The sequence below is a fragment of the Rutidosis leptorrhynchoides genome, chromosome 3 (genome assembly GCF_046630445.1).
Source record: "Rutidosis leptorrhynchoides isolate AG116_Rl617_1_P2 chromosome 3, CSIRO_AGI_Rlap_v1, whole genome shotgun sequence".
NCBI lineage: Eukaryota > Viridiplantae > Streptophyta > Magnoliopsida > Asterales > Asteraceae > Rutidosis > Rutidosis leptorrhynchoides.
This window is the reverse complement of record NC_092335.1, coordinates 305,463,900-305,488,488: the sequence shown is the minus strand read 5'-3', so window position 1 is coordinate 305,488,488 and position 24,589 is coordinate 305,463,900. Positions and strand designations below refer to the sequence as shown.

At 32.5% G+C, this 24,589-nt stretch overlaps 2 protein-coding genes and 1 pseudogene across 9 annotated transcripts; 1 reads left to right on the top strand and 2 right to left on the bottom strand.

Annotated features, from left to right (window-relative positions):
- Nucleotides 1–783: 783 nt before the first annotated feature.
- Nucleotides 784–14,252, bottom strand: LOC139902799 (transcription factor TGA2.3-like). Its single transcript, XM_071885427.1, has 20 exons — nucleotides 14,222–14,252; nucleotides 13,979–14,095; nucleotides 13,671–13,785; nucleotides 13,274–13,355; nucleotides 12,921–12,994; nucleotides 12,633–12,744; nucleotides 12,437–12,479; nucleotides 12,112–12,179; nucleotides 11,393–11,440; nucleotides 11,210–11,281; nucleotides 10,358–11,132; nucleotides 8,939–9,003; nucleotides 8,675–8,774; nucleotides 8,511–8,573; nucleotides 8,190–8,249; nucleotides 4,023–4,100; nucleotides 3,886–3,937; nucleotides 2,982–3,253; nucleotides 1,735–1,980; nucleotides 784–1,329 (listed from the first exon to the last, which is right to left on the bottom strand). Exons 13-20 carry the CDS (start codon nucleotides 8,738–8,740, stop codon nucleotides 1,183–1,185), a joined length of 984 nt encoding a protein of 327 aa, XP_071741528.1. The 5' UTR covers nucleotides 8,741–8,774; nucleotides 8,939–9,003; nucleotides 10,358–11,132; nucleotides 11,210–11,281; nucleotides 11,393–11,440; nucleotides 12,112–12,179; nucleotides 12,437–12,479; nucleotides 12,633–12,744; nucleotides 12,921–12,994; nucleotides 13,274–13,355; nucleotides 13,671–13,785; nucleotides 13,979–14,095; nucleotides 14,222–14,252; the 3' UTR covers nucleotides 784–1,182.
- A 2,770-nt stretch (nucleotides 14,253–17,022) lies between these two features.
- Nucleotides 17,023–21,034, bottom strand: LOC139897435 (uncharacterized). 8 transcript variants are annotated; one of them, XM_071880128.1, is made up of 8 exons: nucleotides 20,770–21,034; nucleotides 20,368–20,521; nucleotides 19,736–19,982; nucleotides 19,230–19,259; nucleotides 18,362–19,118; nucleotides 17,595–17,807; nucleotides 17,372–17,524; nucleotides 17,023–17,290 (listed from the first exon to the last, which is right to left on the bottom strand). In XM_071880128.1, exons 2-4 carry the CDS (start codon nucleotides 20,518–20,520, stop codon nucleotides 19,252–19,254), a joined length of 408 nt encoding a protein of 135 aa, XP_071736229.1. In that variant the 5' UTR covers nucleotide 20,521; nucleotides 20,770–21,034; the 3' UTR covers nucleotides 17,023–17,290; nucleotides 17,372–17,524; nucleotides 17,595–17,807; nucleotides 18,362–19,118; nucleotides 19,230–19,251. The 8 variants fall into 8 exon arrangements, with proteins under 8 accessions (XP_071736229.1, XP_071736228.1, XP_071736234.1 ...); XM_071880127.1 differs by having other exon boundaries at nucleotides 17,372–17,512; XM_071880133.1 differs by having other exon boundaries at nucleotides 17,406–17,512.
- LOC139903697 (U2 spliceosomal RNA) lies at nucleotides 18,098–18,279 on the top strand (annotated as a pseudogene).
- Nucleotides 21,035–24,589: the final 3,555 nt, after the last annotated feature.

Genomic DNA, 24,589 nt, shown 5'->3' with positions numbered 1-24,589 from the left:
TGTACTTTGTACTTTTGAGCTTTTTGGTCGTTTGCGTCTTCAATTCGTCGAATCTGTCTTTTGTCTTCACCTCTTATTATTTAAACGAATATCACTTGTAAATAGAACAATTGCAACTAAAAGCTTGTCTTTCTTGAGGGATAATGCTATGAAATATATGTCCGTTTTTAGCATTATCAGTCAGCGATAGTCCCCATCACGTGCATATGAGCATGAATTTTCACAATCCTCGGTAGCCTAAATAGAGAAACCCTTATCCCTATTATCTATTTAAGAAAATATATAAACTATCTTAAGATAGTCTAGTGGTGGAGTTTTAATATACTCACAATAGTTTTCATGTTCAAATCTCACTATAAACATATCTTGGAGTAAACAATGAAATGGCCAAAATCTGTCACAAGATAACCCGATTAAACTACGTTCATCTTAGTAAAACATTTGCCCTTTTGAGCTAGCCTGAACAAAAAAAAACCTTATCCACATAATAATTCGGTTAGACAACGTACATTTGAGTAAAAACATTAGTCTTTCCGAGGTAGCTAAATATAATAAAAAAAAAAAAAAAACTTATTTTATAAATCCATTTTACATATGTGAAATGTTGCACCATAAAGGCATAAACCCTTGAGCCGCAGGTGATTTCACACATTACCTTTGGCTTATACTCAACCAAATGCACTTCTACAACTATACAACTATTAATTATAAAGAAAAAGTTAGAGATAACAAGAAGAAATGACGAAACGTTTATACAACTTGAAACTTTAGTTGTTTGCTATTGACAATAACTTCAGTTCATCCTTGAGTAAGATACCCACAACAATAACAACATAATACAACCCAAACTCAAGCATTGGCACTTTAAACTCATTACAAAACTACAAATTCACAATGTACCTATCTTAAAAGTTTAATTTAGAACGAAGTTAAACCAAACTATTGTAACTTATAATCAGTTAACAGTTGAGATATCTTTCATACGAATCTAAAGGTAGAACTCAGTAGCAACAGAATGAAGAAGGTACCGGGAATGAATTGAAGAACTTAAAGTGCTGTTACACATATTTGTCAACCTTCCTCTTCTTGCTACATACAAATCAGTATCTTTGTTGCACATTGAAACTTTTTTTTTTTTGTATATTTGGTACAATAACCTGGATCACAAGTTTTATTGATGAGTCACTCACGAGGGCGTGCAAGCCATAATGAACTCAGAGCTCGAAGCCTAGATGAATAGTCATTTATGGCTATGAGTGCCCGAGCCGATTGGCGTGTTGTCAATATTCTATGCATTTGTTGCAAGGTTTGTTTCCTTAGATTGTCAGCCTGATTTAAACAAAGAAAACAAGTTACGAGTTACACCACCAATTTGTTCATAGGTGCCTGTAGAGGTTGCAGAATGAACCCAAATTGCTGTGTATAGTTAATTTACAACGAGTGTTAAAACAGGTCGTGTGTTGAAAATATTTACCATATATAACCGTTCTAGCACTTTTATGGATGTTTAAGGGTGATCGTTAGAAAAATTCAAAAAAGTTAACACGCTTAAAAGTGTTGTACATAGTACTTGATTATTATTTATATGGTAGCGGTTATTCAGATGTACAACACTTTTAAGCATGTTAACGACATCCCTTAGGGTTAGAATAACCAATACGATGATAACAAGGATGAAATGGGTTAGAATAATATAATATTAATATTAATAATAATAATAACAGTAATAATAACCTGTCGGATGAAGCCTTCAAGAGTTCCAAGTTTACCCATAGCCATAGCCATTTGACCCATGTAGTTGGCTACATTGCCCGATGAATTTGAGGACCCAAGAGAGCCTGCTATTGTTTCGGCTAACGACTGTTGCAATGCCTCCATCCCTTGAGACAGGGCATCCTCTGCCTGTTGTGATGTCTGTTGTAGGTTCCCAATCGCTAACAACTGTTGCTCCGTTAAAGGTTCCAACTGAGTTATAAGAAGCTGCAAATCCCAACATACGTAATAATTAACATTATTTCTTGATTATTCTAATAGTTAAGACTCGAGTCTTGTGGCAGTCAAGCGAGCCACTATACTACACATTATAAGGTATTCCGTGTTCCGGTTAACCGTTAGGGCGCATAATTTTAAGTCTGACGTATGCAGCCTATCCAGAATTCCTAGCCACCCCAAGATTTGAACATGCTCTCACAAAGAGTTCAGTTCAGGGCCTCAACCACTGGGCTATATCTTGGGATGGTTTGTCAAGCCACAATACTGAGTACTACTAATCCTAACAAAACCAGAATTTGTTAAACTATTATAACTTATAATTATCTCTTAAAACAGCACTGGTAACAGTCTAGGCTAATTCTTAATTTTAAAGCCATAATATATTACTAACTTTGATATTAAAATTGTATCATCAGTTTTAATAACTACTATAAAGAGGAATACAAAAATGACAAAAATAATTTTTTTCTTTTTTAAATTATGGTTTGTATCTAACAACCAGATATCTCATATTTCATACGACATGCATATATAGAAGATGGATCAGGTAAGAACACCTATTAATAGTGAGAAACTTTTTGCAGATATCTCATATTTCATATGACATGCATATATAGAAGATGGATCAGGTAATAACACCTCTTAATGCTAAGAAAGTTATGGGGCTAATGATCTAATTATTCTATGCATACAAAATTTTGATAGCTGAATATATACCCTACTACATTTCTAAATCATGTAAAAATTATATAGTTGAATATGTACAAAATTTCCAGCATGAACAGAATCTGTTTTCCAGATTATTGTGTCAAATATGATTAGCAAAAACAGCATTATTAACTCATCTGATTCATTAGAGACGACCCAAACCGACCCAGTTAGAAATAAACATGGTGAAACTGTCACTTGAAATATATATAAATTATAAGAAGCATCATTATAATGAAACTACTTAAAAGATTAAGTGGCATGATGTAACGCTGACCTACCTTTAGGAGTTCTGATGAACGGAATCCACCCAACCAAAGGAAACATCTTTCGGCAGGTGTTTTCCACATGCCAGATAGAACATGAAAGACATCAGCCTTAGCGGCATCACTTTTAATTCTAAAAATATCTTCATAATGAGCGACAACTCCGTCAACTATGATTCTCAGTTCACCGTCACCGGCATGATTGCTAACTGCTCCTTTCAGTTCACTAACCCTTCGGTTATGTTCTTCCACCCATCGTCCGTATTCAACATCGAATGCCAAGGCTCCTGCATTAAATTACTCATCTCATCACATCACATTTCATATCAGCATATTTAGTCCATACTAATAATACCCTGCTATTCTACTAATCACTTATTGGAATTACTCGGCCAGTACTCGGTTTTAGTAACTCAGGGAGTGCTCGGTCAAACTAGGTCAAAACTTGGGATTAATCGAACAATAGGTCAAAACTCGGCCATAACTAAGGATTACTCCGAAAATCAGTCAAAAAGCAGTCAGAATTGGTCAAAACTCGGTCAAAGTCAAACTTGGTAAACATCTGTGTACACCCCGAGTTAGCGAGTACTCCCTATAAAGTCCTAACCGAGTACTCCTCGAGTAGCGATGTTTGCAAGCAAAACCTATCAATATGTGTTGTTGGACTATTCTAACGAAAAGACAAAACCAAATTGAGGGCCAGAAACGTCTTTTCATACATGGCTTGACTTCCTAAGAATAATTGGTTGACCTATGAATACATTATCCTAAAACCAATAATTTACTGCATATTTGATGCATATGAAGCTACATATTTTCGGACAAGCATGAATCTATACTAACGTCACTACATTTATTGAAGTCTTACAAAAAGTAGTTATATTAGGAAAAAAAATTAAAAAACCTGAAAGCATCTTACCATTCCCGCTCATTGATTGAGATTGTTCTCCTGAACTTGAAATGAAGATGCCCTTCCATAATAATGAAAATAAAATAAATATATCAAGAAAATTGAAAATACTCTTCAACAAATTAAATATTCAAAGTGTACCATACCTGCTGTCGAGCTCGCTGAAGCTCCTGTTCGAGTTGGGTAAGTTTCATTCTGCTACTTTCCAGTTGTTGCACATAAGCCTAAAACACCACCGTTTGAAAAATAAATACATGACAACTCAAAAAGACCAACAGTTGAAAAAAATATACATGAACCCCAACATTTTTGAGTCGTATAAGTAAATGACATGTTGAATATGAACTATAATGATGATGATGATGATCTGATTTTATTTAAAGGAATTAAGAAGATTCTAAACATTTGAATACACTTTCAGCAACTTAGTAGATTTTCATAATGTATTTATTATACCTGTTTGGCCCATCATCACCAAATAACAACCCGGATCAACATATTCGGATGTGTTATTGTTGTGGGGCCTAAACTCGATAGTTCTGCCTAGCAAGTACCTGCCACTAAAATTCTAGGATACTCGGACAGCTAAAATGTAAAATTTAGGGAACAACGCCCGTTTCTTAAGAAGGAGATATGTTGTTTAGTTCGATAGATTAAGTCACTTAAACCCTTTTGACTTGTATGTGGACTTGGTATTGTGTGGGATCTCCTTAAACACTAACTCTTTGAAATTAAAACGTAAGAGTCAAAAGTTCGTAATACTCAAAGTTGCTTACATCCTCTGATAATGTATATGTCATATGTGCAAATTAAAACGTAAGAGTCAAAAGCTCGCAATACTTACTTCGACAAATGAATATGAGAAACAATTTATGAGATCCATTTTTAATTATATATGTAACACCAGGTAACAACATAGCATAACTGTTGAAAGAAACAAGTACATCAAATACTGAAAGACATAGCATGTTTCCAGTTACAGTTAATAAGATAATGGAGAGGATGCTGAGGTATGGGGAGTATAAATATATATATATATATATATATATATATATATATATATATATATATATATATATATATATATATATATATATATATATATATATATATATATAGTGGTAGGATCAAGAAGGAAGTAACCAATCGGGGGGAAGCAAAATTTATTTTTATTTTTTCGTTTTTTGAAAAAACTTTGTTCACGAACATTATAGATTGGATGAAAATATGAACATTTAATAAAGACACTTTGTTATAAATGTTTTTATTTTGGCGGGAAAACGCTCGAAGAAGTAATATATAACAATTATCGTGTTTTTCGAGCGTATGTTGAGGTTTTAGATATTAGGGTTTAGATATTAGGGTTTATAGGGTTTAGATATTAGGGTTTAGAAATTTAGGGTTTAGGGTTTAGATTTAGGATTTAGATTGAGTTTTTAACACGAACGGTTTAGAGTTTAGGGTTTAGGGTTTTGGGTTTATGGAATAAACCCAAAACACTAAACCCTAAACCCTAAACTCTAAATCGGCTAAATTTTACTTCACAAAACATGAAAAGAAAACGTTAACATTCTTCACGATCAATATTATCTTGAATGTTATTTTTGTCGATCATTTTCCCGCCTAAATAATAACATTCATCACGAAGTGTCTTTTTAAATGTTCATATTTTCGTTTTCGTGTGATCTTGATGCCTGAAAAAAAAAATTCCAAAAAAATCGAAAAAAAAAAAAAATTTTGCTTCCCCCCGCTTCCCCCCGATTGATTGGTTACTCCCCCATTGATCATGCCCCTATATATATATATATATATATATATATATATATATATATATATATATATATATATATATATATATATATAGAGAGAGAGAGAGAGAACAAGTCATTCAATAGGTTTGACGATGCTAACTTTCAAATGTGACCATCAGATGTGGAGGTACATCGTTGTTAGGTTGTAGTTTGATTTTGAGGTGGCGGTTGTTGAGAATGATTAGGATTTGTGAGAAGGCATAGAGGCTAGGGGATGGATCTAGATAAATAAGGGATTTACAATCCAAGTAAAAAGACTAACCTATAAAAAGTGACATAACAAGAAATGGAGATTTGTTAGTGTATAGATCATCCATAACCACAATAATCTGAAGGATACCCAAGAATATGAATGGTGTGGTACGCAGAGAAAGTTTATGTGGCACGAAAGCATGAGTTATAAATACATCAAAATGTGCAAAGATTGGAATAATAATTTGGTTTAATGGATCATTAACAAGTTAGTGTGTTGGACAGCATCCATAGAGGTGCTAAAAGGAGGTTAAGTAGTATTCGCGAATCTAGGATCAAAACTTAAAAAGTTCCTAATTTTTGTTTCAAAATTAATTATATTTTAAGGCAGGCTTAAAAGAGAAGTGAACACATGACTTTAGTAATGGTAAAAATCATGCGTTCGGTTTGCCATTTTGTTGAAATGTACATGGTAAGAGAAGCGAAACTGAATACATGTTTGTATAGTTGTCAAATTCCACCACCATAATCGCATTGGAAAGATTTAATTCACGATTGAGCTCTGTATTGACAAACGCGTTACTTTTTTTTAAGAATAGACCAAGCACCGGAATTTTCAACGTAATGGATAGATCTAGAGGAGGTGGTGTAGAAATAGAACATAATATTAGAAGATGTCTAAATGTCATAATAACCAAGGTCAAAAGGGATGTGACTACCAGACTTAAGTCGATAAACTGGGCAAGTGTTTTGTTTATTATAGGAAAAAAATGAGTATGCAGCTTGAGTAGTAGATTCTTGTGCTATAAATGAAGCCAGAATCAAGTAACCCACCAAGGTGACTGATACGACCCTTTATCTTCAGTAACCTTTTATCTACCGTGACCATTCATCTTCAATAACTTATTAATATTAATTAGTATTAATTAAGTTAGTTTCTTCATCTATTATAAATACCATAGAGAATTGAGACCTTCAACATATGTATGAAGTATTCTACTATGCCATCTTCATTAGTTTAAAGACCGGGCTTGGGGGTTGGTCTCAGTGGTCAATGAAAATGTACTAATGTGCATTAGGAAAGGTTAAAAGACAGTGCATGAGTGAAGTAGGATCCTTTTTTTTTATCTCATCGACGATATGCTTTGGTTTTGGTACATAACAATTGAATAAACAAAGTCCCATAGACACAATAAAGAAAAATTTGACCGTATGAGAATCCCGTAGGTGAACCTATAAGGGTCAAAGTCAATAAAACACTGATTATAGGTGGTGAGCTTTCGAACTTAAATAGGGATTTGACAAGCAAATTTTTTAGATGAAAAGCACGATAGGGATTTAGACTAAACGAACTTGTAAAGAATTAACTTAATGATTTGTCGAAAACAAAATTACAAATATTAGTAATATTTTTCCAATTGAATTAACGATTAGTGAATGTAATATGTTTTAAATTGGCTTCCATAAATACTTAAAGGATTAAAATATGAGAAGGCGCAGAATCAATAAGGTAACATTAAGACTAAAGAAATACTTCCTTCGTCCCAATTATATCATTCTCACACATAAACATGCAGTTTACTAAAGCCGAATTATTAAAAATTACTTTTTGTAAGATGATGAGTTTACCTCAACTTTTTACCCACCTTTTTATGTTACATATTTTATGCTTAGGGTCAATAATGAAACTTTAATCAATATCTCATCTACTTTTAGAAGTGGGCAGACTGGGACGTCCAAAAATAGTAACATAGACAATAGATTCTGGATATCAGGAGTATTAGCAAAAGAAACTCACAAGAAAAAAGAATATTTCAACAATGAATTCTATAAATTAAGGAGATATAATATGTAATACGGTTGTGGATGGATGAAGAAACAAGAAAATACTATTGATACATCTTTACGAGGAAGAAAGGATGAAGAACTTATTGTATGGTGATTTCATAGACGACATGATAAAAGAGAAGTTTTAGGTCTACCCTTTGATATCATTAAGTGTGGAATAATTTCTTCCTGACTCCTTTCATAAACAAGATACAAATATATACTACATATAACAAATTTCTAGTTGAGGACTAGTCAGTCGGACCTTGTAGGGGACTAACTAACCAAGTCAGAGACTAATCGAGGACTAGTTAGATGTTGACTAACTTTGGCAATATGTGACCTATTTTGAACAAGTCGAAGACTAGTAGGGGACTAGTCGGAGTAGTACAAAATCCCGACTATTCGGCCTAGTTGGGGCGACTTTTACAACCAAGATATACAAGAAACATACAGCAAAAGGATAATGTACAGAAAACATACTTTTTTCCGCAGACGGCTCTTTCTTGCAGCTTCACGATTTTGAGCAAGCCTACGAAGTGTCTGCGATAGATCAACAACGTAATCAATAAGACAACACCACACTTATGTAGGAGGCTTTATGCTTTACAAATAGATTGCATAAAACATTTTTGACCAGTTTGACCCATAAAAAATAAATCAAATTCCAAATTGTCAATCCATAACAATAATTTAGTTCCATATTTTATGTTTACTTTTCAAAACCGGGTTCCGGTTATTTAAGATGTCATTGAGCAAAATGTGTAGCAATTAATAAAAGAGATCGGGAACATAATACCGAACCTTTTGATCCCTTGACTTATCACTGGCATCAGAAACCACAAGCCCATGTGAACTGTTATATAACTGCAACAAAATTTTATTGGTCAGGAGATACATAAATCTAGTGTTACTATATAGAAAATAACGTATCGTAAATCATAGTTTTAAGAAGTTAGAAGTATCACCCCAAGAGCTTTATCTTCGGTTTCCCCATCCGTCGAAGTATCAGTCCTTGGACTGAACTCTGCCATTATCGACTTTCAGTTATAAATTTTAAAACTGACTCTGCATAAATAATAAATAATTTTAGAAAATTAAAAACTTTTGAAACAACATTTGAAGTTTAACAAGATAAAGACACTGTGAAATCACATAAAGAAAATATATGTAAGTACATATATAAAGTATAAAAATAATAGAAAGAGTGTGCATTGTATTGAACTCTTCACCTCATCAAATGATTAAAACCTTGCAATGGCACACATTGGCCATGCACTTGATCTTGGTGAATGATCTGAATATTACGGATAGAATTAACAGCAAAAGAAATACTTTGTATGCCATAATATATATATGAGATATAAAATCTAAAACAGATACCACATACAATAATTGGTCATTGGGTCTCCATACTATAATGTTAGAAAGCCACGTGTACTTGTATTCAATTCTCAACACATCAAACACAAAACAGTTCATAAAATAGTCTACAGCACAAAGAGAACACAGTTGAAAGAGGTCTGCTACCCTAAATTAAATTAAATTCAACCATATATAAGGACTAATTCCAACCTAATAAATTCAATATTCCACCAAAAAACTCGCTAAGTGGCAAATAATAATAATAATCATACTTAAACCTAAACCAAATATAGGTCAAAACCGGCTCAAAAAAATATACTCCCTCATAAACTTGATGTTTTGTTTCAACCTAGTTCTTTCACATATAACAGCTTACAACTTGCAACACAAATATTATTTCATTTACAAAGGATTATAGTATTATCATAACACACTACAGAAAAGAAACAAATGTTATGCCCTTAGGGTAGAAGATATACATAAATTAGCCAAATCCTTAATTATAAATGTATCTATCTATCTATACAAGGTAACAAGCAGCAAACTTTATTATCATAAAATAATATTTATTATCAATTATTAGCATGTATAGAAGAAGAAGAGTAGAAAAATTGACTTACCCAGAAATCAAAAGTGGTTGTAGGTGTTGAAAATTGATTAGAAAGAAGTTGAGAGTTGGTTAATTAATAAGCACGCAGTTAGGAGCAGAATCAAAAGGCAGTTAGTTGTATGTGTGTATCTGATTTGTTTATGTTAACAACAACGCAGGTAGTGAGGAGAGGAACAGGAAGGAAAACAAAGGAGAAGATGGTCTACGATTTTGACTTTTTCATCACTACTCCAACCCAATATACTTTTCTCTTACTTTAAAAAAAAAAAAAAAAAAAAAAAAAAAAAAAAAAAGGAATACCGCTTTGTAAAACAATCATTATTAAATTGTTTTATACTTTAATACACGCAACCTTGCGGGTTCGAAACAGAAAATAACTAATGGGACTTATCTTGGTGAGATAATCGTGAATTGCTAGAAACGCCAGTGTCAGTTGTTGTATTGTGAGTATTTCACGCATCTTTTTAAGAATCAATTCACATATTTAATCAGCATGAGAAGGCAATAGAATCATTGGTTAGATGTTAAATCATTACCTTAACATTTTTAGATGTTAAATCTTTTAAACAACACAAGTTAGGATGTAAAAGTTCAGAGAACTAAAATTCCCTATATATGCAATGAAGAAGATTAAACGTGTCATTGAAGAACATTTTTACATTATAAAATTTTCTACCTCGACATATCTCTAATTAACTTCGGGAGGAGAACTTGAGTCTCAGCAAAACCTTCATTTTTTGTATCTCTCCTTTCCAATGAATTTTATCCATTTTGCTCAGTTGGGTCAGGGAGCTAACCGCTAGCAGTGGTTGGACTTGTGGTCATCTTCAAAATATGAAATTAACCACCAAACAGAAAATATAGTTAATAACTTGATGTCGGTATTACAATTAACTTTGAGCATAATTCCACTAATTTGAACCACTAAATATCATGATTCATTCCATTGTAGCTAAAATTCATAAACAAACCAACTCGAGATTTTTTTCCCACACAACCTAAATTGTTCGAAATTTCCACCACTATCTTATAACACATGATTCTGACCTGGATATAAGATAAATCATGATGCAACGGATCTCTAGTCAAGCAATCATTTGTGGTTAAGTTATACATACATTTAGTAATATAAAAAAAAATATAAGAAAATATAAGAATAAGAATGTATAATTATAATTACTACTAACACAAGAGACCCGAGAAAAAGATATACGAAGTATATTGTCTCCCTGATTGCATTGTCCTATGTGCCTATTTCCTACAACAATAAACAACGTATAATTTAATAAATGTTCAAACAAAGGTCTAATGTGCGAGCTTAGAAATGTTAAAAGTAAAATATGTACAAAAATTCAGAACATAAACCAAGATCCACATTAGCAAATGGGCTTCCACTTGCAAAGACAACATTGCGTCCTCTAATGAAAATGCTTCTCCCGAGGTGCTTTCAGCTGTCATAACAAAAATCAAGAATTACATTTAAAGCTTTCATATTAATGTGAAGTTGTTCATATGAAACAATACATACCTTGGTTGTAAGATTTGACATCGCAAATATTGTTGGTCTTGTTGAAGTTGACCCTTTAAGTGCTTTCAATACCTACGCACAAGTGAGAAAAAAATGAAACTACACATTAGTTATCTATTTGTAGAGTCTTTTCAAACAAAGTAATATCAATGACGTAATTCGGAGTACAAACTAAGGCTATACCTATTTAAAAAAACAAACCCCCAACTGCAGACAATCAGGCTTCACTTCCTGCACATGACAGTAAACAATAGCGACATTCAATCAATAAAATAATATTATCAAATTTTCAGTTCCAAAGCTATTATTAGTCAAGCATTCTAAATGTTTGGTTATGAACAGTAGCATCAACAGTTGAATAATACGGCGGGTTAGATAACAACCAGTCACATTAGAGCTGACAATTATGGCTCAATTACTTATCAAAGAATTGGTCTGTTTGTGTTGATCTCAAATGGAAATGCTGTAAAAATGGATTTAATCGCTTCTTTGAGAGGCCCGATCCGATCATCAAAATCGGTCAACCCGACCTAGCTTGTTTCATCATTAATAAAAGTCATCTGTTTCAACCCAAACATTTGACTTGTTACCCAAAACAGCTATGTATTGCTACCTATAGCACACAAAGTTTGATAAAACCTTAGGCGTTCAAACACACCAGTTCTAAAAGACTTGTCCATATTAACTTCATAGGATAAAAGGTTACTACTTTATTAATATAGTTTTTGTGTATTCATATTACATGCAGTATTTACGCGTACAACTGAAGGGAAAAAAAAATAGGGGGACAAAAAAACTTTTGCAGGTCAGCCCAATCTGAACTGTTTTAAACTATAAACCCAATACCCAAACAGCCCAAATCATCTAAATCAGATATCCAAGAAAAATAAGCAAGTTTGTACCTGTGCCCAGAGTGACGGAACAAAAGTCCAGGTGCAAACTTCGAAGCCGGACCCGAACGTTCACCCACCTGAAGATAAACAAACATGCTTAAATCACGTGAAAATGAACATCTGCGTAAACAACAAAGAACAAACAAAAGCATGCAAAAAAAAAATTTTAACATCCATACAGATTTCAAACTCTCATGACCTCAGAATATTTCAGAAAGAGACGTTGATTTTTAAAACATTAAGTTGCTGGTATTTAACATACGCTGCCAAAAAATGAAAATCTACAAAATGACCTAAAGTAAAACGTAGGTATGCGTAATATACGGCTTCCCACCTTATTGTTATCCCAGATGTTCAATACACCATCCTCAGCCGAACTTCCAAAAATAGACGATTTGTCAGTAGACCACCAAAATATTATTTATTACTTAACTCCATCAACCAATATGCATGAATAATAATCCAGTATCATATAAAGAGTTTGCAAGACAAAAAAAAAAAAAAAAAAAAAAAAAAAAAAACATGATTACCTGCACGCAAAGAACAGATGCGCTGTGGTTCTTAAATATGTGTACGGGTGATCCAACACCATTAGAAGTCAGACTTCGACGGTCAAACAAGCGAACAGTGTTATCAGCCGATCTAAAAAACATAATTGCAATTTAATTGACGGGGCACATAATTTATTTAATTTATTCCCTATCTTAATTCTATTCTATATAATTTATTTTTCCAATTCATTTTACTCTATTAAAAATTTAAAACCTTAAGTCGTATTCACTAAAAAGGAAACAAGGGCAAATATATGTGATATTTACCCCGTCAAAATGAAATTTTCATCAATGGGATTCCAATCAACACAGTGGAGATCAGCAACATGAGCTTTCTCGACCTGCAAAGTATCATAAAGTAAACTTAGCTTATTATTTATTTAAAATAAAAATGCAGTGTTTTTTTTTTTTTTTTTTGAAAAGCAAGTAAAATATTATTATTAAAAACTTGGAGAATTACAAGGCCCTATATTCTATACATTTGTATATCTACATAGTGTTAAAAATACGGAATAAAATAAAAATGCAGTGTTAAAGGGAAGAAAAAAAGTTAACCGTGCGAGTCTTTAATGAAGCATGAACTTATTGAAACCCAAAAAAAAGTAAAAAGAGAAAATAACCTTGACAACTGGAGAAAACCCGGTTCTCGCATCCCATAGAATAAGACAAGAATCGTCACCAACACTACAGAACTCTTGCGCACTTCACCACATTGGTAACAATTTTTTTTTAAAAAAATGCAGTTAGCAAATATAGGTCATACAATAAACAAGTAGTGTATAGAAAACAATCATTACAGTCTCTTTTTATTGTTCTTTATGTTTGTAAAATAACATTTTTTTGCCATGATTAAGAGATTTAGTTAATTATACCCATCTATTTTTAGACGTGGACAATAAACTTGGGACGATGAGCGTATAGTCATGTTAAATATAATAAAACCAACTTTTATGAATTTTAAATAGATAAAATTATGTTCACGTCAATACATCATAAAGACGGGGTAAGATAAGATACCTAGACGGTCAGAAATGTACATCCTTAACGGTATCCTGATGCCCTTGAAAGATGCCTCTTGCTTGAACTTTAGGGCTTTCAGTAGGTTTATCATCAGCCTTTGGGCTTTTTCCACCTGTATTTTGCAAAGATCATATCCAAAGTTAATTTTCCCAATATGTTTGAAATCAATATTTGACTACGTACTTCCTTTTTTCATTTTGTTTGAGAAGAATAAAAATTAAGTCTACAAAATGAAGAACGGAGGAAAATAAAACACATAATTAAGAAATTATAGACGATAAAAAAATTGTGTAAACAAATGATACCTTGTAAAGATTCGTATCAAAAGCTAAAATGCTCAAAATTCCACCAACAAATGCGTCTCCAGCGCCTGTAGTATCAACCGCCTTTACTTTAACACCAGGAACTCTACCCTTAAATTGCTGCACAAAATGTAATCACTCGTTCTTAGCCGTTTTAGTTTTTCACTTTGTGGGTCCTACTTATATAATGCACCAATACTGAGATACATAAAGATTATGATGATAAAATTAAATAATTATTTTTACCTGTGTATAATATCTACAACCATCCCTTCACTAACAAGCAAAAGCTTAAGATTGGGATGAAATTAAAGCTTATTTAGCACCACATTATCATCATAAGGATCATCGCCCCTTGTCAAGAACGTAATCTCATCCTCGCTAACTTGTACGCATTCATAATTTTTAAGATAATTTGTTGGCAATAATAATAATAATAATAATAATAATAATAATAATAATAATAATAATAATAATAATAATAATAATAATAATAATAACAATAATAATAAACGCCCAATTTGAGCATATTTATTTATACCTTAATGACATCAGCTTGATCCCATATGCTCATTATGCCATCTCGAGCCGCATCTTCTGATGGCCATAACGGCAATCGCAAGTTCACATTGTAACAGAGAATGCTACCAGAGTTCTTAACTATTGCCATTGAAGCTAGATGTGTCGATATACATGGCTCCTCTATTAAACTAATCGAGCCATAATATAGTATAATCGCCTGCATTAAATCATAAATCAATTATTTTATTTTTTATTGTTCTTTTTTTTGGATTATCAGAGAGCAACAAAAATGATTATTGCAACATTTTGGCTACTTGATGTATTAATAACATGATATCCAGAGTTTGTCAAACTGTTCATAAACGGAACAAATAAATGTGCACCTTCTTAATACAACTCTTATCGAGTTCAGATTCTTGAAAAAGCATATCCGCACTTGGATTACGAAAAAACATAAACTCACGCTCTCCATCAGATCTGAGAGTCACAAAAGCTAATGTTGTTCTTGCATTATGGTCAAATCTCATGCCTGAATTGTCAACTTTGTTTTTCTTTAATATGTCAGCTAACATATGCCCAAATTCATCATCACCAACCTAATAAAAAACCCATATAAAATGACACAAATTCAAGTTGAAAAAACTGAAATCATAAATAAAGTTTGGATCTTTATAGTTTATGTCAATGCTTATACAAAGCTGGCCTGGAGCTGTGGGAAAGCCTCTCTCATCAAGAACTCAACTAAGCGAGGTACCACACCAGATTGTATAACTTGCTCAATTGGCGGGCTCCGCTCTTGGAAACAAAGTTCAGTTAGTTCTACATGTGATCGTGAACATAAATTAGAAAATTGAAAGTGTACCTATTGAAAGCAGTTTTCGAAACTGAGTGGTTGCTTCGGATGTTGATAAGATAAAGTGATATGGTGTTGTTGAACCCTGCATAACACACAAAATCTGATACATAATCCTATCAAAAGGCACTTCCCATAACATATACCTAATAATAATTGATTGATGGTTCAAGTAACAACAAACAATATGACATCAATCGGAATTTTACAAAGAAATAATCCGAATGTAAATCTCACAGGGAGAGATTTTACAATGTTTTAGGGTTGTTGGTATGAGTGCGATTTCATCAAAATCAACAACCGGAATTTCTTAAAATCAACAATCATAATTTCGTAAATCATGAACTGAATTAAAACCTATTATAACTGAAAATTATAAACCCTAACTGAAATAGGGTTAATTGATAACGCAGTTTATTCAAAGAATCTCTAAAAAAAAAAAAAAAATTCAGAAAATCACATACCACCATCACAGTTATAGAATTTCGAAAATCACAGTAAAGACCATCACAGTTATCTACATCAACTTCAACTTTCAATTTGTACGAAGCCTGCATCGATTTCATTCTTTGAATCATTTTATGGATCGTCTCAATTGGGTTATTTTTTTCATAGTGGAAAAACTGATGGAGGTTATGAACGGTTTAAAAGCTCGTATTTGATGGATGGGAAGGAACCGGTTTTGTTTGATTGATTAGAGGGTAATTTAGGAAGCACACTTCAATCTAACATCAGACAAAGAATTCTGACATCAGATAAATGTGAGCCTTTGGATTAACGGTGGAGATATGCTGTTTTAATGAATTATTTTAAAATCTGACCCAACTAGTTTATAGCCCGCGCATTCGCGGGTATTTAATCATACAAGATGTTAAAAATATATTCTAAATAACTTATTTATGCTAATGATATAAGTAATACTCCTCCGTACTATATTAATAGTCATGTTTTGATTTTTAAAGTATTTTCTTTTTAACTTTGACTTTAAATATTATTTTTTGTATTAAATATTATTTGATAAAACTTATATCAATAGATTGACTTTTGAATATATTTTAAATGGTATAACGTTCATCAAGTATTATATAACACATAATAATTTAAAGTCAAAGTTAAAAAACAAAAGGACTTCTATAGTTAAAACGAGACTATTAATATGAGACGGAGGGATGAGTAGTGAAATATATGTGAATAATAAATCAACAAATATCAAAAACAGATACATTATACACACTAAGTAAATGAGTACGATACTTGACAAATGTAAACAACTTACAATCTGTTCAGAACTCGAATGCAATATCAAATGTCAAATGTTACTTACACAGATTTCACCATGCTCACTATAGAAGTTGATATGAATCACATCATCATAAAGCTAATCCACAAGATAAACCAACCATCAATAATTATACAGCACCCTGTCAAATATATATAATTAGTGAAAAATCATGCAAACAACTTACACTCTGTTAGGACCTCAAATGCAACATGAAATGTTAAATTTACATGTATAGGTGACCCAAGTGTAGGAGTTATAAATACACTCATCTTTAAAACTAAGCCTCCTCAACTTTGATCTATAAGTACTTGACCATACCTCGACCCTCAACACTAAGGGTGTGTTCCCAAGTTTCAATTTACAGGAAAGTGAATGAAATAAAATGAAATAAAATGAAATGAAATGAAATGAAATGAAAGCGAGGGATGAAGAATCCTTTCAATTTGGAAGGAATCAATTAAAGGAAAATTGCACTACATTTCACTTCCTCTCCATTTCACTTCCTTTCAATTAACAAACTTGGGAACACCATTTCTTCTTATTTTCCTTCCCCTTCATTTCACTTCCTTTCAATTAATAACTTAGGAACACAGCCTAAGCTTAGTGGTTTGATGCTGATTCTTTTAAGATGCTTTAACTGTTGAGACCTCTTATTCATCTGTCATCATATGAAAAAATGGTCAAGTACAACTAATAACACCATAAACGACAACTTGTATAGAAAGTAAAGGGTGCGGACCTTAAGCCGAGATGATAGTGTACAACTTGTTTACCTCGGTATCCGATTTCATCTGGATCTATCTTATCTTGGGGACACACACATTGCTTTAGGCCTTGATGTTAGTCTAGAAGATGAACTTTCAGTTCCAGAGTTTGGTTCCTGCATTGACCACTAAAAAACATCAAATAAGAAATAGATGATTCACCAGAAAGAAACATAATTTACAAATGAAGCAACCTACTGGGAATATTTAGCCAAATCCTGATCATCATCTCTAGAATTCATCTTGAAGCATTAATTGTAAGCATTCGATCAACTCAAAAAACTTAAATCAATCAGAAAAATGAAATTGTACTGTACATCCCATGCACAAAATCATATCATGTTCTTTAACCCTTGAGTGACCTTTCAACCATAATGCACTTGGGCAATTAAGGACACCAAGCTACTATAACTGATACATTATCACTAAAATTATAAATGTCAAAATATTAACTTAGACCCATAATACTTAAATCAACTAATGAGGTATTTTGCATGACATTAAACAGACCCTGAAGTAGCGTAAAAGTGTACCAAAACCCAAAAGTCAGACACTGCCCAAAAAATGCATTTTGACCATAAAAAGTCAAAATTATGACTGGATGAAAAGAGTCTTCTCTCAAAATGACTTTAAACATAATCAACTTATACATAGATACTTAATAATATTTTAACCTACTATTGATACATAGATAACAAGTTATATTATAATGTAAATAATCAAATTTCTGTTCTTATTAGTTTAATATCTGATATGTGGGCTATTGGCCCACTCGATATTAATCTTATTTTTTATGGGGGAAAGCCCACTACATTAGCTTGCTAATGGGGTTCTTCAGGTGTCGCCTTGGCGTTGCACTACAGCCTAGGCCGGCGCACCCCTCCAATGAAAGAAGAGAAAAAAATAAAAAATAAAAATAAATAAATAATCAAATGAGTAAGGGATAATGAAGGATTAGGGCTGACCTTTAGCATCCCAAATTGCCATATACAAGCTGCTGACTTTGGCTGCACTGTTATATTGATTTTTAATTGACACAACCTCATTCTCACCACATCAAAAATAGTTTTGCTAACCAAATTTGCACCTCTATTGGTCTAACGCATTTCACTAACCTGTTTGAGTCGACATATGTGCAATATTGAAAAATAAAGAGCAATATGGAAAAGTCATTTTTCTAAGCAAAAAAACACTTCATTATATTAAACTAAATCGCGGATCAACAATCGCATAAATACTGGTGGGAACGAAAACAAACAAAATAAGCTACCAGTACTGCTAGGGAAGGGAAAACAAATCCATAGATGGAGCATTAATTGGAACCAGATCATCAGCAGACCCGAGTGACCGAACATCATCCCACAGTTCCGAAATCAGATTCTAAATGTGATGGTAACGTCAAATTCTCAAAATTACACAAACGCGTTAAAATCAATCCTTAACGAAAATACATCTAAAAATCCTTTTTAAGACACCAGAATTTGCCAACACACTTAGTACAGCATAATAAGCATGTATAAACCAACCATTACCCAATTTGACACCAAAACGACCAACATTTGAAAATTGGATAACTATTTAAGTTTTATTGTCAAATATATAAAAGCATTAAATTATGTAGCAGCTTGAGCTATGTACCTTAGGTTGAAATAACATCCCCCATGATCTGAACTGATTTTTCATGAGTAGTACGTCATTACATGTTCTATAAAATTGCTCTTTCTACTTCCAGTGAAAACAATGAATCAGAAAAAATAATATCTTATTTTATTTCTTTTCTAAAACATATGAAAATTATGAGGTAGAAAGAATATTTTAATAAAATGCACTGACCTCCATCTTCAATCTAGGATTATCAAGTATCTGAAACATATGTAGAAAAGCAACATCAGAAAACATACATAAATAATGTTTATTTAAATATGAGGCTTAAGAAATGAATTATGAGGGAATAAGATCTTAACAAAACTTCTTGCAAAATCAGAGCTTGAACTAATCAAAACATGTTTCAACAAAATCATAATAATACATTAACATACATAACAACTCATTAATCTTTAAGAATGGAAATTGATTCGAAATACATGCCTCTTTGCTTATCTGACATAACAAAGCTAATCAAGTCCCGCAACAAATGGAAAAGAGCAAGTAGCTATATAATTTATCATTATGGTAATAAAGACACTGCAAATGGGAAATATGTTTTTGTAATATCTGCTAAACATATATGGAGGCATGTAAAAGGTAATCAACTTGTGAATTTTTTGGAAGATCGCAAAAAGTCATATTGTCTAATTATTTTACTGAGATGTGCAGTATCTAGATAGTTATAGCGTTACCTGTTATCGTGTAGGCTTTCACTTGGTTGAAGGATTCGAATTCGAAGTAGTGTTGTAGGTATCCTTTTGCTGGTATGCTTTCGAATTCTGTTTGCAACCCGAATATCAGAGACGTTGAGTTGAGATAGTTTCGTCCCATTTTTTTGTGGGTTTGCATATGAAGTTTGAAATTCTGTATGCTTGGCTGCAACATTCTTTCAAAATGGTCTTTGTCCTTGTAGTTGGTGTTGTCTTGGATAGCGTTTCCCTGTAATTTGTTGACGAATTTATTAAAAAACCATACTACTCATTTTCATGTTTGTTTATAACAGCTCTTTTTTTATGGTATATGTTAGCCATATATAATAGCGTTAAAAAACAATCAGTTATAAACTTATAAGAGAATATCAGCATGTTAATAAAGTATAAGTAAAATAAAACAATGATGATTTATCTAACATAAACTTAGATCACATTTTCAAATTATTTCCCTGGCATATACAAGCATCATAAAACAACATACAAAAACCAATTTTATTTCTAGACTTGTTAACAAAACATTAAACCTATTAACCGAAGTTATACAAATACGCCATAGTTAATCTTTACTGTATTTTGGTAACCTGAGTATTTTCATATGTAATTTTACTTACATATGTGTCGAGGAGAATGCAGCTGTATCCATTTGGATTTTGAATATTTGGTCTTTTGGCTATCCAACGCCTATATACCACTGCTTCGATTGTTTTGAGCCAGTCTCCTGGTTGCAGAGTCGAGATTGGTGACACTTTTGTTTGTTGGTCCATTCTGCAGCACCCTTATACATAAGTATGTTGCATAGCAAGTTTCTGAACATTTGTCATGCAATTATCAATCATAAAATTATAACACTGTATTCTTCTCGGAAGTAAGAAGCACATTTTTAATACCAAACTAAAGCATAGAGTAATTTAACCCCTGCTTTCAATCAACTACACAACTAAAAAAAAAAAAAACAATTCAAGTCAAAAAGTTCTCTTATTCATATGAAGCAAGTGCAAGAAACAAAAGCATACATATAAATGGAATTGCAAACAACCCATTAGCCCATGGCAATAACAACAGCCTACTGTCTGACCTAAACTCCTAAAAAAAACTTGTCATGCCACCAACACCAAAATTCAATCATAAAATAGCACCCTGACGAATCGACGAACCCTAATTATTGTTTCCTGATTGAATTAATCGATCGATGTTGAACAATTGTTGAAGTGCGAAATAATGAACATGTGTGTGTGAGAAAACTATGTGTGTGAAGAAGAAATGTGAAGGTACGTTCATTATATGAAAATTGTACTGGTAACTGCCTATAAGAAGTCCAAGTCAATTTATTTATATGAAAACTACGTAATTATTCAATTCAAATTAAGGTCATTAGTGTAATTAGGGAGATCAACTGCTGATTAGAATCTTAAATGATGTCATTATGCATTTAAATGGCTAGGATTGAAAGTTAAGATTTCATCTAAAGGCTAGAATTTGGACACGTAGGTTTTTTGAATAAAAAATAACATCATAATTTTTTTCTTATTATAAATAAGAGAGATTATAACTTTGCTTTAATATATAGAGTAGTGTTATAATAATAATAATAATATAGATATGGATAGTCAATTTTGGTGTATACATATAGTCAATTTTGGTACACAAAGTATGTATTTTTATATTGAGATTTTAGGCTATAAATACTCATGAATGCAAGCATTAAACTTGCACCATTTCTCACACTTACAAAGTGTTTCTTTCTTTCTCTCCATTATCATCTTTGTTCTTACACTTCATTATTAGTATTCTAAATCAAGAATCAAATCACTAAAGGTAGTTATAAGCCTACTGAATTATAACATCAAGAATCAAACCACTAAAGGTAGTTATAAGCCTACTGAATTATAACACGTTATCAGCACGATAATCTTAATACTAAATATGGTTGGCTCTGCCACCAAAATGATATATGGTCGGTTATACCACCAAAATGATATATGGTCGGTTATACCACCAAAATGATATATGGTCGGTTATACCACCAGAATGATATAGGTCGGTTATACCACCTGAAAAAATATATGGTCGACACTGTCGCCAAATTTTTCATTTATGTTTACTAATATTTATATTTTTGTTATATAACATTTATTTATGATTGCTTACACATGGTCGACACTGTCACCTACTTATCATTTATGTTATATTAAATTTATGTTTAATGTTTATATACTTATGAATATAAATTGACTCTAATTTATCATGATGTTTGTTTTAATTTTTGATAATAGAAAATGTCGAATCTGGAAAAGCTTAAATTTACTCCTTTAGAATCAACTGGAAACAACTACATGCCATGGGTTATAAAAGTAAAAATGCATCTTAAATCAATGGGCATTCTTGAAACCATAAATGAAAACAACACTTGTTCTAAAAAAGAACAAGCTACGGCATGTTGCTTTATTCATCAACATATTGATGAATGCTTACAAAATAATTATGTGACTGTAGAAGATCCCCATGTTTTATGGGAAGGTCTCAAAAGCAGATTCAATAATCAAAGAGAAATTTTACTTCCAGCTGCAATGGAACAATGGAGAACATTAAGGTTCCAAGACTTTAAGAAAGTAAATGAATACAGCTCAGCTCTGTATAATACATGTTCACAACTTAAATTCTGTGGACATGAAATTAGTGATGCAGACATGATGGAGAAAACTTTCTCCACAATGAATGCTGCAAACATCACAGTGCAAAGAAATTTGAGAATGCTAAAGTTCAAAACATATCCTGAACTTAATTCATATCTCTTAGTTGCAGAGCAAAATGATGAGCTATTAATGAAAAATCAGCAATCCCGTCCTACTGGTACACTTGCAATCCCTGAAGCAAATACTGCAAATAATTATAAACAGGGACAAGGACGCGGGCAAGGTCGTGGTTATAATAACCATCACCATCATCATGCCAAAAGCCATAACTATGGTAGAAACCATCCTTATGGTAATGGTAATGGGCGTGGACGTGGTCGTGGTCGTGGCCGTGGTGGTCAAAGAAATAGTAATCCACGAAAATATAAATATCAACCACAAAACAAGCCCATTAAACAAGATGTTGAAGAAAATTCTTCTAAAAATTCTGAAGAATCTTGCTACAGATGTGGTAGAATGGGCCACTGGGCTAATACTTGCCGAACATCTAAACATCTTGTTAAGATGTATCAGGATTCGCTGAAAGGTAAAGAAAAGGAAGTAAATTTTGTGGATAATATTGATCCAACAGTCACTGAGAAACCATCTGATTTATATGAAGATTTCTTGAATGTTTAAGTTGTGTGTCTTTTGAAAAATAAACGATTTAATATCGTCTGTCTTTGTCATTATGTTTGCTAAATGTTTCAGTACTATCTATTTGCGTTTAAAATATTGTGTAATATTAATGTACTCACTATTTATTTCTTATATATGAAGTTCAATATGAATTTTGCTGGAATACAACATCAATCAAGTGGTGGAGATCTCTGTATAGCAGACAGTGGAACTACACACACTATACTTAAATCCGAGAAATATTTTATTGATCTAAAACCAACGGAAGGAACTATACATACAATATCAGGACCTGCTAACTTGATAAAAGGGATAGGAAAGGCAAATTTCATACTACCAAATGGTACAAAATTTTTAATAAATGATGCCTTATTTTCTCCCAAATCAAGCAGAAATTTATTGAGTTTCTCCGACATATACCTTAACGGGTATGATTATCAGTCAGTGACAACAGAAAATGAGAAATATTTAAGTATCACTGACAAGAGTCATGTGGTTGAAAAACTGCCAAGACTTAGTTCTGGATTACATTATACACATATAAATGTACCAGAAATACATATGGTAGTTAACGAAAAATATATTGATCCTGGTGTATTCAGTTTATGGCATAACAGATTAGGCCATCCAGGATCAACAATGATGAAAAGGATTATTGAATGTACTCATGGACATCCACTAAAGGATAGAAAAATCCATCATGATACAATGGTTCCATGTACATCTTGCTCTCTTGGAAAATTGATAACTAGACCCTCACCACTTAAGGTTGAGAAAGAATCACCAATGTTTCTTGAAAGAATTCAAGGTGATATATGTGGACCAATTCATCCACCATGTGGACCATTTAGATATTTCATGGTTCTAATAGACGCATCTAGCAGATGGTCTCATGTTTGTCTGTTATCAAGCCGTAATGTGGCATTTGCAAAATTTCTTGCCCAAATTATTAAATTGAGAGCTCATTTTCCTGATTACACCATTAAAAGGGTGAGACTTGATAATGCTGGTGAATTTACATCTCAAGCATTTAATGACTATTGCATGTCTATAGGAATTGTTGTTGAACATTCTGTTGCTCATGTGCATACACAAAATGGTTTAGCCGAGTCATTGATTAAACGTTTACAGTTAATCGCTAGACCATTGATAATGAGAACAAAACTCCCTGTATCTATATGGGGTCATGCAATTTTACATGCTGCTGCATTGATTCGCATCAGACCAAGTGCAAGTCATAAATATTCCCCCCTACAACTTGCTTTTGGTCAAGAGCCAAATATTTCCCATCTTAGAACATTTGGTTGTGCAGTGTATGTTCCAATTGCGACACCACAACGTACAAAAATGGGTCCTCAAAGGAGGTTGGGAATATATGTTGGATATGAAACATCTTCAATATTAAGGTATATTGAACCTATGACAGGTGACGTTTTTACAGCACGTTTTGCTGATTGTCATTTTAATGAAACATTGTTCCCTAGATTAGGGGGAGAAATGAAAAATAAAGAAAATGATGTTT